The 18,215-nt window shown below is 41.2% G+C and overlaps 1 protein-coding gene across 1 annotated transcript in view; it reads right to left on the reverse strand.

Moving 5' to 3' along the window:
• Window positions 1-676: 676 nt before the first annotated feature.
• Window positions 677-18,215, reverse strand: part of LOC126187596 (RNA polymerase-associated protein CTR9 homolog) — a 108,127-nt gene continuing 90,588 nt past the window's right edge. Inside the window, exons 19-21 of the mRNA XM_049928783.1 lie at window positions 11,983-12,402; window positions 4,820-4,902; window positions 677-985 (exon numbers count right to left, since the gene is read on the reverse strand). Coding sequence (XP_049784740.1) covers window positions 951-985; window positions 4,820-4,902; window positions 11,983-12,402 — 538 coding nt within the window. The 3' untranslated portion in view covers window positions 677-950. The remainder of the gene's footprint in view (window positions 986-4,819; window positions 4,903-11,982; window positions 12,403-18,215) is intronic.

The raw sequence follows: 18,215 nt of genomic DNA on the forward strand, positions 1-18,215 counted from the left end.
TCAACTGAATTTTCGTTTTATATATAGAAATGTATTATTTCACTGTGACTTGATAGAGAATCGTGGTATTTACTGAAAGATGTTCGACACCTTATTTATAGCCTCGGGGACAATTAGTCAAAATTTGAAAAATTCAAACAAACATTATAAGTAAAGGGTATCTTTTGGTCACAACATTATTAGCATCACAAGTGTTTCCCTTGCAACAATAGTAGATGTAAGGTAGTATTACATGTGACATTTTCTTTAGGGCCATTTTCACTTATCACTTCAAGCTTTCAAGGTCAGTCAATGTCTTAGCTATTTTCTTTGTTGTCTCTTCATTGTTTCTCTGCCAAATCAGTCTACAGTCTTAAATGCCTAGCTTTACAGCATATTCAAGGCACTGTTGCAAACGAGAAGAGATTAAGCCTTAAACTCCCTTTTTTTCCCTCATATTCCTTTATTGCCCTTCAGAGTATTCAGAAATATACCCAGTAAATAAAATTGTCCAAAACATCTGGAACAACCTTCTCCTTTTATGATACAAAGGGAAACTGGTGTCCTCCTTTGAGTACGAGGGCACAAGTAGGGAGGAGGGGATGAGGGGGGGGAGGGAGGTGTTGAGCCTGTATTATCAAGGAGTCCAAATTAGGTCTCATGTTCAAATATAAAGTAAATAGAACATTTTGAAAGACAATGTATCTTTTAAAATCTGTACACACATAAAAAACATACTTTACATGCATATGTAAATAAATTTATACAGGTCAGCTAATCCTAAATAGTAATAATGAAATATTTTATACAGTTTCATTAAAATAGTACTTCTTTTTGAGTCTGTTGTCATTACACAACCATATATTTTAAAACCATGTTGTACTTTGAGCACAGCATTTGTGTATGCAACAGTATATGAAATAATCCACCGCAAAGGATTAAAAATATGTTCCAAAGTATGCTGAGATATTTTAGTCACTGCCACTGCCAGAATTTCTCTCATCGTCTGCAAGGAAAAGCAGAAAACATCAAATAAATACACAATAATGTTTCAGTGTTGTATGGCATTGGAAACAGAATTGAACATGGATACATATTTCCTTTATCTTACCATCACTAATGCTTTAGAGCAACAAAACAATTTTTACAAGCAGACAATAAAAAAACTAATTTTATTCCTTTATAACAGCGGACTTGCTTCCACAGAAACCAAACAGCCTCTTGTTTCCATTATGACCTCTGCAGATAAAGTCACAACAATTCGGTTCTCTCTCCAGTTTATCATTGTGCAATCGTCTACTGTTCCTCTTGTAATTGGCTTAAAATCCTTTATTTTCCCACTTAATTATACCATAATCTCCCTGGGTTTCAAATGCTATTGCTGCCTGTTGGTGTGGGCATATAAATCAGTAAGGGAAGTGTATAAATGGAGCAGAGATGAATGGGGAATCGTTCCAGCGAAAATACAGACCATGTGTGGAGAAATCCACTGACAAAATATTTTTAAAAAAGACAGATTGTTATGAACTAGCACCTAGGAATGACCATCTTGGAAATTGTAAAGCTCACCATCTGTTCGCATGCTACTGTCGTGAGCATCTATGGAAATTGGCTGATGGTCAGTGAAACCAAGTGCAGGCAACAAGGTATTGGATGCCCATATCTTGTCACAGAACACAGAGGTCACAGGTTTGTCTACTTTGTAAAGCAGGATAGGTGGCAGATGTGAGGACAGTGTACAATGCGGGAACAGGCACAAATGTTTCTGAACACACCACTCAGCGCACTTTGCAGACCATGGGGCTCTGCAGCAGCTGTCTCCTATGTTTCCACGCTGACCAAACAGCATCATGAATTATGATTGCAGTGAGCATGGGATCGTTGAGGCCTGAGTATGGATCAATGGAAATGAGTCATCTGGTCAGATGAATCATCAGACTGATGGTTATGACCGAATTCACCATCATCAAGGCGAACTCTAAACATGCACTATGCCATCGATGCAATATTATGCTGTGGGGTACATTCGCTTGGGCTTGAACTTTACTTTGGACCACTTGAACAATACCAGATTCATGCAACACTGGTTTACAGAGAATGATAGTAACTCACTACTGGGTGCTGACTCTGTATTCACAAACCACTGGTCCACAATTTCCGGGAATTGGGTGACCTGTGTCTAGGCATCAGTTGCCACAAACCTTCAGAAACCTATTAAGGACTTGTCAAATCCATGCCACAGAGAATGACTGCTGTACTGCATTCCAATGGAGGACCAAAGCACTATGAAGCCAGTGGTGATAATGTTTTGGTTTGTCAGTGTTTATTACAGTACTTGATGAACTGAAATACGAACTTAAATCTGTTTACCCAGTGTCTCTTACACAGAACACTGCTGGCATATTTTCAAGTTTTAAAGATGAAGATTCTGAAGCATGTTCTTATGCAGCTACTGGTTGAATAATTGTGATTTGAAATAATACGAAAAATGGACGGAAGACCAGGGTCTAATGACAGTATTTTCAAAAGAGATGCAACACAACCTGATAGCACAAGGAGGCAGATAGAAATTGGTCTTGGAATTTCCAAATATATCATACTAACATTCATTTTAACTGATTTAGGGTAAAATAAAAGATCTAAATTTGGATGGTCAGATGGGGATTTGATCCCCTCTCGTCCTTAATATAGTGTAACTTTAATGTCTTAACCACTGTGCCATCCCACTCCGAAGCAATGTACGAAAAACTAACTGCACCAAGCAAAAGAATACCAGGGAATAATGCATATAAAAAGGTCTGCAGTGAATAGGTATACGAATAGCAAAATTTGCACAAGTTTCTCTACAAACATACGAGGGACATGCAGTAAGTAATGCAACACTTTTTTCTCAGGCAGTTTTGAGTGAAAAAAATGTGGAATTTGTTGTGGGATATCAAATATTCCCACTTCAGCCCCTTTAGTTTTATGAGGTTCCGATAGGTGGCAGCATTATATGCAGCATTCAAAGTAGCATCTAATGGAGAGGTGTTTCAAATAAAGAGCTGTCGAGTTTAGTTTGATGGAAAACCAGAGCATTGCAGATTTTCATAGGCACCTGTAGAATGTCTACAGAGTCCTGGTAGTGAATAAAAGCATGGCGATTTGTTTGGTGAGGTGACTGTCACCATCACAACAAGGTCACACAAACCTGTGCCAGCTTTCCACACACAGCCATCACTCTTTCAATGTTGGAAAATACACACACACTCATTTGTGGTGAGCAATGGATCCCACTCAAACACCTTGCTGCTCAACTGGACGTCTCTATTGGTAGTGCTGACGTTTTTCCACCAGTTGGGACACTTAAAGGTGTGACCCCACTGTGTTCCTTGCCGCCTAACAGGAGACCATAAACAGCAACAAAGAACCATCTGTGTCGAATTTTTTGCACATTACGGAGCTGATCGTAATAATTTTTGTCACACATTGTCACAGACAATGTAACATGGATTCATCATTTCAAACTGTAAACCATATGGCAATCCACGGAGAGGCACCACACCACTTCTCCTCTGAAGAGGACATTCACAGCCACACCCTCAGCTGGTAAAATCACGGATACAGTTTCCTGTGACTCTGAAAGGATTATTCTGTTTGACATTCTCCCTGATGGTGCAATGATCTACTCTGAAGTGTATTGTGCTACCATCAGGAAACTGAAGAAATAACTTCAGTGTGTTCACTGCTACAAAAATGCAAACAAATTTCTCCTTTTCCATGAGAACGCAAGGCCTCACCCAAGACTGTGCACCTGACAGCAGTTTACAAATCTTCGTTGGACTGTTCTTCCTCATCCAGTCTACAGCTTGGCTATTGTACCTTTTGACTTCCATTTGTTTGGCACAATGAAGGATGCACTCTGTGGGCAGCCATATGTGGATGGCACGGAGGTTGCTGATGCAGCCAGATGTTGGCTTGACATCAACCAACAGAGTGGTACCACACACACATACAGACCCTCCCAGTAAGATGACATAAGGCTGCTGCATTGAATGGCGATTATGTTGAAAAATAAGGTTTTGTAGCCAAACGACTAGGGAATAATATGATGTATTGGAATCCCGAATAAAATCAACCTGCATTCAGAAAAAAATATATAGCATTACTTATTGAATCCCCAGCGTACGATATGATTTGACAAGTGATTTACAAATCTGTTATTTTGGTGTAAAATATGTCATATGAATAATTAAAGCACATTGTATCAACTTCACTAAATGATGTTAAGTGCTTCCTGTAAGATGGTTCTCTTTCAAATCCAACAATATGAAAGAAGCAACAACTGTAGTTCCCTTATCTGTGGATTCATTGTAGCAGTACCATTATTTGGCCTTCAAGATCTCCCGACTTATCACTGTTAAGATTTTGTGTATGGTATGGGATGAAGTGAAAACTGTACAGAAGGTGGGTATATGAGCTCATCTGCTAATACTTTCAGAAAGTATGTACTCAGACAAGTAATGCAATATGTTTTCATAGTTCTACAGTAGTTAAGTAACACTGATGGGCCACTTTAATGTAAACTGTAGTAAATGTTTTGTGAAACAATGCAAATCTAATGTATATAACTGTAATCAGACAAATAAATAATACTGTCGTGCAAACACGACTCACAACGTAAAACTGTTTCATAATGATGATAAAACATTTACAAGTGATTTTACTAAAACCCTTCAAAATAAAACATTGCCTAACTTGACTATACTGCTTTAAGTAAACATTTCTATCACTTCCTGGAACACTGAACTTTCCTCACATTTGTTATGAAACAGTCAGACTATAATGACTTTCAACTGACCTGACCCTTTTGCGGCAGGGCTGGACCGTCTCGATCCAGCTTCACTCCCTGATCCAGATTTTTTTGATCCAGGAGACCTAGATCTGATTTGAACAAGCAAACAAAACACAGAAATAAATAATCACAAAATTTAAAATACACTGCTCAAAAGAATTAGGAGAACATGACTTTGGGCATCTGGCTTGAGAATTGGGTATGTTACCAAATTATACCTGTATCTTTCACAAATAATGTACACAACAAAACATCATAACATGCTTGATCATTTACATAAAAAGAACTGAAAAGTCTGACAGGTGCTCGAAACAAAGTGCAAACAATAATTCATCCCATCATCCTGGGTACTCTTCACTGGACTTTGCAAGCTTTAATAACTTGTATGCCCACCGTGAGCATTTATCACTGCCTGGCACTTTATGTGAGATGCTCTGTGTAAGTCTGCAAGGTAACCCTGTAGCATCTGTGGTGTCACCAGAAGGCACCACACTTGCTAGGTTGTAGGCTTCAAATAGGCCGCGGTCCATCAGTACACATAGGACCTGCGAGTCGCCACTGTCGACACTAGCAAACCGAGTGCTGCCACTCGGCTGGTCTTACGAGACAAGCTACCACACTGGCCAGTTCTACTGCCGACTTTAACAGGAATGGTTCACTTGTTATAGCTTCAGAGATCTCATTTCCAGAGACGCTAGTTAGCATAACCTTCAGCTAAGTCAGTAGTTACAACCTAGCCAGGCGCCACATACAGTTTATGCATTGAAAATTGATCTCTATGTGTGAAGCAATCAGAATTGTAAAGAGGTATTCGCAGTTCAGTCTATAACTGCACTTGTAAATATTATTGTGCAAACTCAAGACTGACGTTCACCCCTGATGCTGAATTAAAGCTAAGTATTTAATTGTATTCCTGTCTACTAACTTCCCAATCACCTAAAACGTTCCAGATATATCCCGCCAAGTATAGTTCATTGATCCTCACGTCAGCCTACGTGATCAATGCGTGCAATTAATGGCCACACCCCGTGATCAGACCAAGAGTCAAATTGTGTGACTCAGCCAGGTCACCCTTTTTCCACGAGGCCCATAGTTCCGTCTCATACATAACAGCATCCATTCTATTTCTTCAATAAGAGCCCATGATAGTTCTTGGAGAATCTGTGGTGAAAAGGGATGATTATGAACACACCTGTCAAGCCATGTCCCACAAATGCACGAAGGCGTTTACGTTGGGACTCACCACCAGCTGTTCCAATACTTCAATGTCCAGGCTTCGCAAGACATCCCTGCTGATGCCCACCACATAGGGCCTGACATTACAAGGAACTCAGGGCCACCACCGCATGCAGCAGCCACCACCTGGTCCAACATGATCTATTTGATGTACTGCCTGGCGATATGGTGGCTACGGCCAATGACAAGATATGTGTAGCTGTCAACATGAAGCCTCCTCACAACATACAGGACTTCAGAAATCTGTCAATTTCCTCAAAAACTTTCAGCATAGGAACATGGTCATCACCTTACATCACAGGATATCTGGATTATCTGTGAATAGAACATTATGCCAGTGACATAGCTGCTGCCAGCTGACAGGGGAATGACAGAACTGAAGGCAAGCTGCAAGATGATTATTTGTCAAGTGGGGTACTCTGACAGGTCATCTTGGCTGTAATGTCTTTTATCATTACCTGTTAATGACAATCTGATCGGATAGTCAGATATCGATCTTCGGTATAGGGTTGTAATGCATCAGTGACCTAGTCCAACTTGCCTTGTGTAATGACCTGTCTCTCTGTAGTGTATCCACAACCTATAGATGACATGGAGAGGCACTGGCCTCTGCAGCAACACAACAGAAAGTCCACCCTTTTTGGATCAAAAAGTCACCCTTGCAACTTGTACTGCACTAAGATGTAGCATTTCATGACCTTGGTTGAATACAATGTCCACATTGACAACTTCCATCTGTGTACCTTGCTAGAGAACACTGGGACACCAGTACTCACTTCTTTCTGAGGGGTCGCCTGACAATGTAATGCATAATGCAGCCAACAGATGGCGAATGACTAATTGTTGCTTAAATTGAAAGTGAAGATCTCAAGCCATGCAATAAGAACATACATATTGCCTGCATCAAAACAGAGTTAACTGGAAGATGATGAACCAGCTCCCATAATTCTCTTGACCAATGTAGCAACACATACAAAACAAAGTTTTTTTTGTTATTCCAAAGTGAAAATTTTCTTTCACAAACTTGAACATTTTATTTGTGTATCCAATTTTTCTGTTTTAAACTAAGATGCTTTGATGAAATGTACAACAACATCAAAATAAGTGTGATGCCACAATGCTCGGAAAACAAATGGAAAAAAAAATCTGTTCTTCAGGAAGAATCCCACAGAGCATTAATTTCATTCAGTACAATAGCAATAATAATTAAGTTCTTCAATGACAAGTTTCTCTCAACCAACTTAGGACTTTCTTATTCTGAGTGCAAACGATTATAGTTATCTTTTCCAGTCACAAAACTGGATTCAAGATGCATAGGTGTGTATGAATGTTGCTAACACCTACCTTGTTTTATAAGCAAAGGAAAATCCAGGATTAAATGTAACTAAACAATGGAAAGAATAGTTGCTACTCACAACATAGCAGAGATGCTGAGTCTCAGAAAGGCACAGCAAAAAGACTGTCACAATTAGCTTTTGTCCAACAAAGCCTTTATAAAAATTAGACAACACACACACACACACACACACACACACACACACACACACACACAAACGGAGGTCACACCACATGACCATAGTCTCTCGCAGCTGAAGCCAAACTGCAAGCATCAGGGCATTGTGGGGGATGCAACTGGGCCGGGGTACGGAGGAGGTTGGAGCAGGAAGGCGTAGGAATAGCAGGAAAGGCGTGGAGGATGATAAAGTTCTGCTGTGAATGTGCAAGAAAGTGGGGCAGCTAGGTGCAGTTGGGAGGTTAGATCCAGGGCGGGGGAGAGGGGTTAGCAGAAAAGGAGAAAAATAAAAGGACTGGGTGTGTTGGTGGAATAGAGGACTGTGTAGTGCTCGAATGGGAACAAGGAAGAGGCTAGATGGGTAAGGACAATGAATAACGAAGGTTGAGACCATGAGGGTTACGGGAACATACGATATATTGCAGAGAGTGTTTCACCTGCATCATTCAGAAAAGCTGGTGTTGCTAGGACGGATCCAGATGGCATAGGCTGTGAAGCAGTCACTGAAATGAAGGATATTATGTTGGGCAGCATGTTGAGCAACATGGTGGTCCCATTCCTAGGCCATGGTTTGTCGGAGGCCATTCATGAGGACAGACAGCTTGTTGATTGTCATGCCCAGATTGAATGTAGCACTTGGTTGCAGCTTAGCTTGTAGATCACAAGACTGGTTTTATAAGTAGCCCTGCCTTTGATGCGATAGATGATGTTTGTGACAGGTCTAGAGTAGGTGGTGGTAGGTGGATGTATGGGTCATGCCTTGCATCGTGGTATCTTACAGGGATCTGAGCCATGAGGCAAGGGGTTGGGAGCAAGGGTTGTGTATGGATGGACAATTATATTGTGTAGGTTCAGTGGACAGCGGAATACCACTGTGGGAGGAGTAGGAATAATAGTGGGCAGGACATTTATAATTTCAAGGCACAACAACAGATAGTTGAAATCCTGGTGGAGAATTTAATTCAGTTGCTCCAGTCATGGATGGTGCTGAGGTACGAGGAGAATACCTCTTTATGATCTGATGGTGGGGCTCTGGGAGGAGGTGGTTGACTGGAAAGATAAGGCATGAGAGATATGTTTTTGCACAAGGTTGGGAGGGTAATTATGAACTGTAAATACCTTAGTGAGACCCTCGGTATATTTCAAGAGGGATGGCTCGTCACTACGACGTGATGGCCATGGGTGGCTAGGCTGTGTGGAAAGGACTTCTTGGTATGGAATGGATAGTAGCTATCGAAGTGGAGGTACTGCTGGTGGTTGGTAGGGTTGATATGGGCAGAGGTTCTGATATAGCTGTCTTTGAGGTGGAGGTCAACATTGAGGAAATAGGACCAGGTGAAGCAAATGGTGGGAGGGGGGGGGGGGGGGGGGGGAAGGTGTTGAGGTTCTGGAGGAATGTGGATTAGCTGTCCTCACCCTCGATCCAGGTCATGAAGATGTCATCAATGAAACTGAACCACATGAGGAGTTTGGCATTGTGGGTGTTTAGGAATGATTCCTCTAGATAGCCCATGAATAGGTTGGCATAGGACGGTGCCATGTAGGTGCCCACAGCTATACCCTGGATTTGTTTGTAGGTAATGCCTTCAAAGGAGAAGTAATTGCGGATGAGGATATAGTTGGTCTTGGTGACTGGGAAGGAGGTGGTTTGTCTGGAAAGGTAATGTTCAATAGAAGTAAGGCCATGGGCATTAGGGGTGATAGTGTAAAGCGAGGTGACATCAGTAGTGATGAGAGGGGCACCGTGTGGTAAAGGAACAGGAACTGTGGAGAGTCAGTAGAGGAAATGGTTCGTACCTTTTATGTTGGAGAGTAGGTTGCGGGTAATGGGCTCAAGGTGTTGGTTTGTGAGAGCAGAGATTCTCTCAGTGGGGGCACAGTAACTGGCCACAATGGGGTATCCTGGGTGGTTAGGTTTATGGACTTAAGGAAGCAGGCAGAAAATAGGCGTGCAAGGAATAGTAGGGGTGAGGAGAGAGATGGACTCTGGGGAGAGGTTCTGGGATGGGCTTAAGGATTTGAGTAGAGACTGGAGATCCAGCTGGATTTCTGGAATGGGGTCACTGAGGCAGGGTTTGTATGTGAATGAATCTGACAGCCAGTGGAGTCCTTCTGCCAGGTAATCCTTGTGGTTCAAAACAAGTAATTGTCAGCGGGTAGGATTATAAGGTCAGGGTCAGTTCTTTGGTGATCGATTGCAGATCTTTCTGTGGATTTAAGATTGAATCGCATTTTGAGGAATTTGGGGAATGATGGTGAGGCAAGGTTTGAGATTAGTTAACAGGGGATGATTTGGGAGTAGTGGCGTTGGATCATGGTTGGATGGAGGAGTGAACTGAGTCGGGCAAGGTTCAACACTGGTCTTTGGTTAAGTCTGGTTGGTGACTCAGTACCACCATGAACTGGAGCAACTGAATTACATTCTCCACCAGGGTTTCGCCCACCCCTCGTCATGCCTGGAATTGAGAAATGCCCTGCCCACTATCTTTCCTACTCCTCCGACAGTGGTTCCGCTGGCCACCGAACCTACACAATATTCTCGTCCATCCCTATACAACCCCTGTTCCCACCCCTTACCTCATAGTTTATATCCCTGTTAATAGACCATCATGCAAGGCATTACCCATACAGCCACCCACTACCACCTACTCCAGTCCTGTCACAAACATTATCAATCCCATCAAAGGCAGAGCTACCTATGAAACCAGTCATGTGATCTACAAGCTAAGCTGCAACCAATGTGCTGCATTCTATGTGCACACGACAACCAACAAGCTGTCTGTCCACATGAATGGCCACCGACAAACTGAGGCCAAGAAACTGGACCAGCCTGTTGCTCAGCATGCAACCCTACATGATATCCTTCAGTTCAGTGATTGCTTCACAACCTGTGCCATCTGGATCCTTCCCACCAACATCAGCTTTTCTGAACTGTGCAGATGGGAACTCACTCTGCAATATACCCTACGTTCCCGTAACCCCCCCCCCCCCCCCCCCCCTGGTCTCAGCCTTCGTTAGTCATTGTCCTTACCCATCTAGCTTCTTTCTTGTTCCCATTCTAGCACTACACAGCCCTCTATTTCACCAACACACCCAATCTTTTTACTTCTTTCCTTTTCAGTTAACCCCCCCCCCTCCCACACACACACACACACACACACACCCTCTCCCCCACTCTCTGTCTGACCTCCCATCTGCACCTAGCTGCCTCACTCTCCACCTCTTCCCTGCACGCTCCATCAGTACTTTATCATCTCCCACCCCTTCCCTGTTATCCTTCCTCTCCCCGCCCCAACATCCTTTCCCCAGCTGGCAGTCTGGCCCCAGATGCAAGAGACTGTGGTCATGTGTGTGTGAGTTGTGTTTGTGTTACTGAGAGCATGTGTGTATGTTGTCTAATTTTTACAAAGGCCTTGTTGGGCAAAAGCTAATTGTGTGACAGTTTTCGTTGTGCCTTTCTGCGACTCAGTGTATCAGCTTTATGGTGAGTAACAACTATCCTTTTCATTCTATTGCTACGTAGTCTACAATGTTACTTTACCAACTTAACCAGACTATTTGTCAACACTATACAACAGCTTTCACATGGTTTTCTCTTTCAATACTCATTTGAAGTCAGTGTGTCTTGTGTGGTTCAATTTTCAGGAGCATTCCCAAAATATGAAAGCCATATTTTATAAGGTTTAAACAGAAAGTTAACATGTTTCAACATACTTAATATCATGATGCTAGTTAGGCACTTGAACACAAAAGTGACGACTTGTGTATCTGTATCTCACCACTGTGTAGATGGAAATGGGCTCTCCAACAGAGATATCAACATCCACCTATTTTTAATCTCTCCCCTCCCCTTCCTCCTTTTTACTTGTTTTTACCCATTTCAATGTTCTGTTCCAGATCCTTATCGCATGCACTTTTTCTCTCACATGTTATTTCTTTCCTGAGTATTTGCTACGAACATATTTTTTTTAATTTCAGCAAGTACCAGTAGTACTCTGAAATTTTAATCTTGGCTGTTTGACAAAGTTAATTTCTGATCTCTCCCAGTCCCTTTTCTCTTTACATGTCCGGAGTTCAGAGTGACATTTCCTTCCCTTCAGTCGCCTGTACATGTGCCCTTTCTTTCCTATGCTTTTCATCTTTATCCAATGAAGGAACTTAAAAGAAAATTCCAAATACTAGATACGCAACCTTATTTTTAAATTTGATTGTCTCCACCAGCTGTTCACAATTTGGCACACAGAAGGATTTCAAAAATATGATTACATTTCTGGTCACACAAACTGCAATAATGATTTCATTGTGAAGCAAATCAATAACTTCCTGTTTCATTTTTAATAATATATGGTCAATTCCTTAGATATATCAAAATTTAGAATTAATGAAAGAACAATTATTTATACAATTAAGTTATTCTCACCGTGATTTTGACTTTGCTGAACCACTTGGTGAACCACTTCTGGATCTTGATCCTGATCTAGATCGTGAGACACTTTTCGATCTTGATCTGGAGTGTGAACCACTTTTTGACCTTGATCTGGAGCGTGAACCACTTTTTGACCTTGATCTTGAACGTGACACACTTTTAGATTTAGATCGAGACCGTGATCTCGAAGCAGATCGGGAGCGAGATGGGCTCTTAGATTTTGAACGACTCCTTGATCTGGATCTTGAAACAGATCTGCTTCCTGAACGAGACCTTGAGCCACTACCAGAACGTGACCGAGAGCGAGATTTCTCTGACCTTGAGCCTGATCGAGACCGAGAACGGCTCGAGTTGGATCCAATGCGTCTCTTCTTTCCCTTTGGTGGCCGATCACTTCCACTTTCACTGTCACCACTGGAAGGTCCAAATTAATTCATTAATTATAATTAATTACAACTACTGCAACTGTTTACACATACAAATAAATATCAACATATAACTCATTTGCCTATTTGCTGCACTAAAACACGGTGTGATTTTAAACTCCCTTGAGTAAAGATTAGCGTAATACCTGGCATCAGCTATACACTAAGAAAAGATTTTCAGTATCTTCATGACCATTTTTTTTATTACAGCGACAGAAACTGGAAGTGTTACATCATGAACACAATGACCAAATGCTATCAAACTGATGCTCCAGTATGTCTGTCTGTCTATGTCTTTATGATATGTTAATTAAAATTTCATTCTTATGTGAGCTTACTTTCAGCATAGAAAAAAAGCCATTGTTACAATAGGAGGATGGTATGCATATGAGATGGCTATTGGGTCTGTAACATTAATGGAACTTCTCAGGAAGCGATCATAATGCAGCACTGCAAAACGATGAGCACTTGCAACTTTTCCCCACCTTTTGGACTTTGAGAAAAGTCTAATCATTAGCATGAGAAACATACTGATGACTGCAGACTGAGTGGTCACACTAGATGGACTCAACCACAAATCATTAGGGACATATCACTGAAAGCTGGGTTGAGAACTCATGCTGCCGTGTGCTGATGCCACATCACAAACAACAAAGACTTGCATGGTGTCGAGCCAGGGTTAAATGGGAAATTGAAAGGCATTCCATGGTGTTCTGCAATGAGTCTTGCTCCTGTTTCAGTTCTACACCAATGTGTTCTCAGATGAGATAGTGAAATGTCACACAGGATGCAACGATTCTCGACACTCATACCTCCCCAACTACTGTCATCATGGTCTGGGGAGCAACTGAATATGACAAGACTGACTTGATAATTATTTAAGGAAGGCCGATGCTTGCTATCTTGTGACGAGAATACATAACCCTGCTGTCACTTCACTTCATAACAAGGTGGTTGTTGTTGTTGTTGTTGTTGTTGTGGTCTTCAGTCCTGAAACTGGTTTGATGCAGCTCTCCATGCTACTCTACCCTGTGCAAGTTTCATCATCTCCCAGTACCTACTGCAACCTACAGCCTTCTGAATCTGCTTAGTGTATTCATCTCTTGGTCTCCCTCTACGGTTTTTTCCCTCCACGCTGCCCACCAATACTAAATTGGTGATCCCTAGATGTCTCAGAACATGTCCTACCAACCGATCCCTTCTTCTAGTCAAGTTGTGCCACAAGCTCCTCTTCTCCCCAATTCTATTCAATACCTCCTCATTAGTTATGTGGTCTACCCATCTAATCTTCAGCATTCTTCTGTAGCACCACATTTCGAAAGCTTCTATTCTCTTCTTGTCTAAACTATTTATCGTCCACATTTCACTTCCATATGTGGCTGCACTCCATACAAATATTTTCAGAAACGACTTCCTGACACTTAAATCTACACTCGATGTTAACAAATTTTTCTTCTTCAGAAACGCTTTCCTTGCCATTGCCAGTCTACGTTTTATATCCTCTCTACTTCGACCATCATCAGTTATTTTGCTCCCCAAATAGCAAAACACCTTTACTACTTTAAGTGTCTCATTTCCTAATCTAATTCCCTCAGCATCACCCGACTTAATGCGACTACATTCCATTATCCTTGTTTTGCTTTTCTTGATGTTCATCTTACAGCCTCCTTTCAAGACACTTTCCATTCCGTTCAACTGCTCTTCCAAGTCCTTTGCTGTCTCTGACAGAATTACAATGTCATTGGCGAACCTCAAAGTTTTTATTTCTTCTCCATGGATTTTAATTCCTACTCCAAACTTTTCTTTTGTTTCCTTTATTGCTTGCTCAATACACAGATTGAATAACATCGGGGATAGGCTACAACCCTGTCTGACTCCCTTCCCAACCACTGCTTCCCTTTCATACCCCTCAACTCTTATAACTGCCATCTGGTTTCTGTACAAATTGTAAATAGCCTTTTGCTCCCTGTATTTTACCCCTGCCACCTTCAGAATATGAAATAGAGTATTCCAATCAACATTGTCAAAAGCTTTCTCTAAGTCTACAAATGCTAGAAACATAGGTTTGCCTTTCCTTAATCTTTCTTCTAAGATAAGTCGTAGGGTCAGTACTGCCTCACGTGTTCCAACATTTCTACGGAATCCAAACTCATCTTCCCCGAGGTCGGCTTCTATCAGTTTTTCCATTCGTATGTAAAGAATTCACGTCAGTATTTTGCAGCTGTGACTTATTAAACTGATAGTTCGGTAATTTTCGCATCTGTCAACACCTGCTTTCTTTGGGATTGGAATTATTATATTCTACTTGAAGTCTGAGGGTATTTCGCCTGTCTCATACATCTTGCTCACCAGATGGTAGAGTTTCGTCAGGACAGGCTCTCCAAAGGCTGACAGTAGTTCTAATGGAACGTTGTCTACTCCGGGGGCCTTGTTTCGACTCAGGTCTTTCAGTGTTCTGTCAAACTCTTCACGCAGTATCATATCTCCCATTTCATCTTCATCTACATCCTCTTCCATTTCCATAATATTGTCGTCAAGTACACCGCCCTTGTATAGACCCTCTATATACTCCTTCCACCTTTCTGCTTACCCTTCTTTGCTTAGAACTGGGTTTCCATCTGAGCTCTTGATATTCATACAAGTGGTTTTCCTTTCTCCAAAGGTCTCTTTAATTTTCCTGTAGGCAGTATCCATCTTACCCCTAGTGAGATAATCCTCTCCATCCTTACATTTGTCCTCTAACCACCCCTGCTTAGCCATTTTGCACTTCCTGTCGATCTCGTTTTTGAGACGTTTGTATTCCTTTTTGCCTGCTTCATTTACTGCATTTTTATATTTTCTCCTTTCATCGATTAAATTCAGTATTTCTTCTGTTACCCAATGATTTCTACTAGCCCTCGTCTTTTTACCTACTAGGTACTCTGCTGCCTTCACTACTTCATCTCTCAAAGCTACTCATTCTTCTTCTACTGTATTTCTTTCCCCCATTCCTCTCAATTGTTCCCTTATGCTCTCCCGGAAACACTGTACAACCTCTGGTTCTTTCAGTTTATCCAGGTCCCATCTCCTTAAATTCCCACCTTTTTGCAGTTTCTTCAGTTTTAATCTACAGTTCATAACCAATAGATTGTGGCCAGAGTCCACATCTGCCCCTGCAAATGTCCTACAATTTAAAACCTGGTTCCTAAATTTCTGTCTTACCATTATATAATCTGATACCTTCTAGTATCTCCAGGATTCTTCCATGTATACAACCTTCTTTTATGATTCTTGAACCGAGTGTTAGCTATGATTAAGTTATGCTCTGTGCAAAATTCTACCAGGCGGCTTCCTCTTTCATTTCTTATCCCCATTCCATATTCACCAACTACATTTCCTTCTCTTGTTTTTCCTACTGTCGAATTCCAGTCACCCATGACTATTAAATTTTCGTCTCCCTTCACTATCTGAATAATTTCTTTTATCTCCTCACACATTTCATCAATTTCTTCGTCATCTGCAGAGCTAGTTGGCATATAATCTTGTACTACTGTAGTAGGCGTGGACTTCGTGTCTATCTTGGCCACAATAATGCGTTCACTATGCTGTTTGTAGTAGCTTACCCATATTCCTATTTTTTTATTCATTATTAAACCTACTCCTGCATTACCCCTATTTGATCTTGTATTTATAACCCTGTATTTACCTGACCAAAAGTTTTGGTCCTCCTGCCACCGAACTTCACTAATTCCCGCTATATCTAACTTTAACCTATCCATTTCCCTTTTTAAATTTTCTAACCTACCTGCCCGATTAAGGGATCTGACATTCCATGCTCCGATCCGTAGAAAGCCAGTTTTCTTTCTCCTGATAACGACGTCCTCTTGAGTAGTCCCTGCCCGGAGATCCGAATGGGGGACTATTTTACCTCCGGAATATTTTACCCAAGAGGACGCCATCATCATTTAATCATACAGTAAAGCTGCATGCCCTCGGGAAAAATTACGGCTGTAGTTTCCCCTTGCTTTCAGCCGTTCGCAGTACCAGAACAGCAAGGCCGTTTTGGTTAGTGTTACAAGGCCAGATCAGTCAATCATCCCGACTGTTGCCCCTGCAACTACTGAAAAGGCTGCTGCCCCTCTTCAGGAACCACACGTTTGTCTGGCCTCTCAACAGATACCCTTCCGTTGTGGTTGCACCTACGGTACGGCTATCTGTATCGTTGAGGCACGCAAGCCTCGCCACCAACGCCAAAGTCCGTGGTTCATGGGGGGGATAACAAGGTTACCAAATGGTAATTCAAGCAGGATATTGTAAGACCCCAATCTGCAGTTCACACAAAAATGCCTTGAGGATGTTGAAGGTTCTAGTCTGGCCTGCCAAGTCCCCTGATTTTTCACCCTTAATGCATGGATAGAACGCATAGGGAAGTTTCCAGCCATTAGTCTTCACAAACCTATACAGCATGTGTTTCAGGCATGTAAGAAATTCCTCATGATGACAGAGGTTGTTCGCTTCCAACCCACAAAGGAAACATGGCTCTGGTGATCATGCTTCATTCTACTACTGATACTTATAATGGACATCATTTCCTAATATAATGGAACTTTTATCATTTAATATCTGTTATCTGATGAATAACTTCAGAAAATATGATTAATTTGGACTGATTTTTCATGGTGTAACACTTTCCATTCCTGTTAGTTAGCTTCTGTACATTTTTGCAGACACTGTAAAATGCCAAGAAAATCAGTGTAGAAAGCAGTATAATGAACTGCTAACTGAAGAAAATTTGTAAAACAAGGATATAGTGTAATTTCAAAACTATCTGTTGAAGTTATGCTGGAACTCGTGAACAGTACTAACTTCTTCCCGTAATTTAGTGACAATAACATGAGTAACTCAATGGAATGTTACTCTCAGGAAATTAAACTTTGGAACTGCATTTTCAGGAACATCCAAAATCACAACATAAGAAATATACTGGATATTAATACAGTAAAGCATAACACAGTTCATATAAAACAGCATACCTACAATTTTTAAAAAGACAGTTCATGCCCTTCTACCAGCGTAAAGTTACAGTTTAACTGGTGTTGGGGTATCTATTTTATGGCATAAAGGTTCTCTGGCATCACCTTAAATTTTAAGAATAATGATTTAACAGTACCCATTTGTTAGAAGAATTTTGTTATAGAAAAATGCTCGTAATCCGTATCTTATTTGGTGGCGTGACCTATTCTGTTGTAAGAGAGCAATGGTCAAAGAATCTTAAATCTTTAATCTTAATATTCTCTGCATTCAGGCTATTATTTTTCATTCCTGTATTTTAATTATCTACTAACTTACTCGGATGCTAGTAACAGAGAAAACTGTATTGCCAGTAGCTGACTTTATTAAACTTCTGTAAGTACGATGGTTGTGCAACGAATATAAATGAAAAAAAAGGAAGAAAATTAGGAAGTTCACAGTTTAACAGTCTATCAATGTTGAGCTCATAAGAGAGAAAGCACAAGCTCAGGTTGGAAAATGAAACTGGCCTAGCCCTTCTGGATGAACCATCCCTGTATTCACTTTAGGTGATTTAGGGAAATCATGGAAAGTGTTTAACCTGGAAGAACAGACAAGGAGTTTGAAATAACAGCCTTGCAAATAAATTTAAATTACACACAATGGCCATCCACCTAACTGGATAAGGAAACCTCTCAAAAATTTACTGATGAGAAAGCTTTAATTTTACTGTGGTCACCCCAGAGTATTTCACAAAGCTAGTGCACTATAACTGGACAACTCTAGCAAGTTTCTTAAATTTTCAGGTATCGA

Source organism: Schistocerca cancellata, chromosome 5 (genome assembly GCF_023864275.1).
Source record: "Schistocerca cancellata isolate TAMUIC-IGC-003103 chromosome 5, iqSchCanc2.1, whole genome shotgun sequence".
In the NCBI taxonomy this organism is placed as follows: Eukaryota; Metazoa; Arthropoda; class Insecta; order Orthoptera; family Acrididae; genus Schistocerca; species Schistocerca cancellata.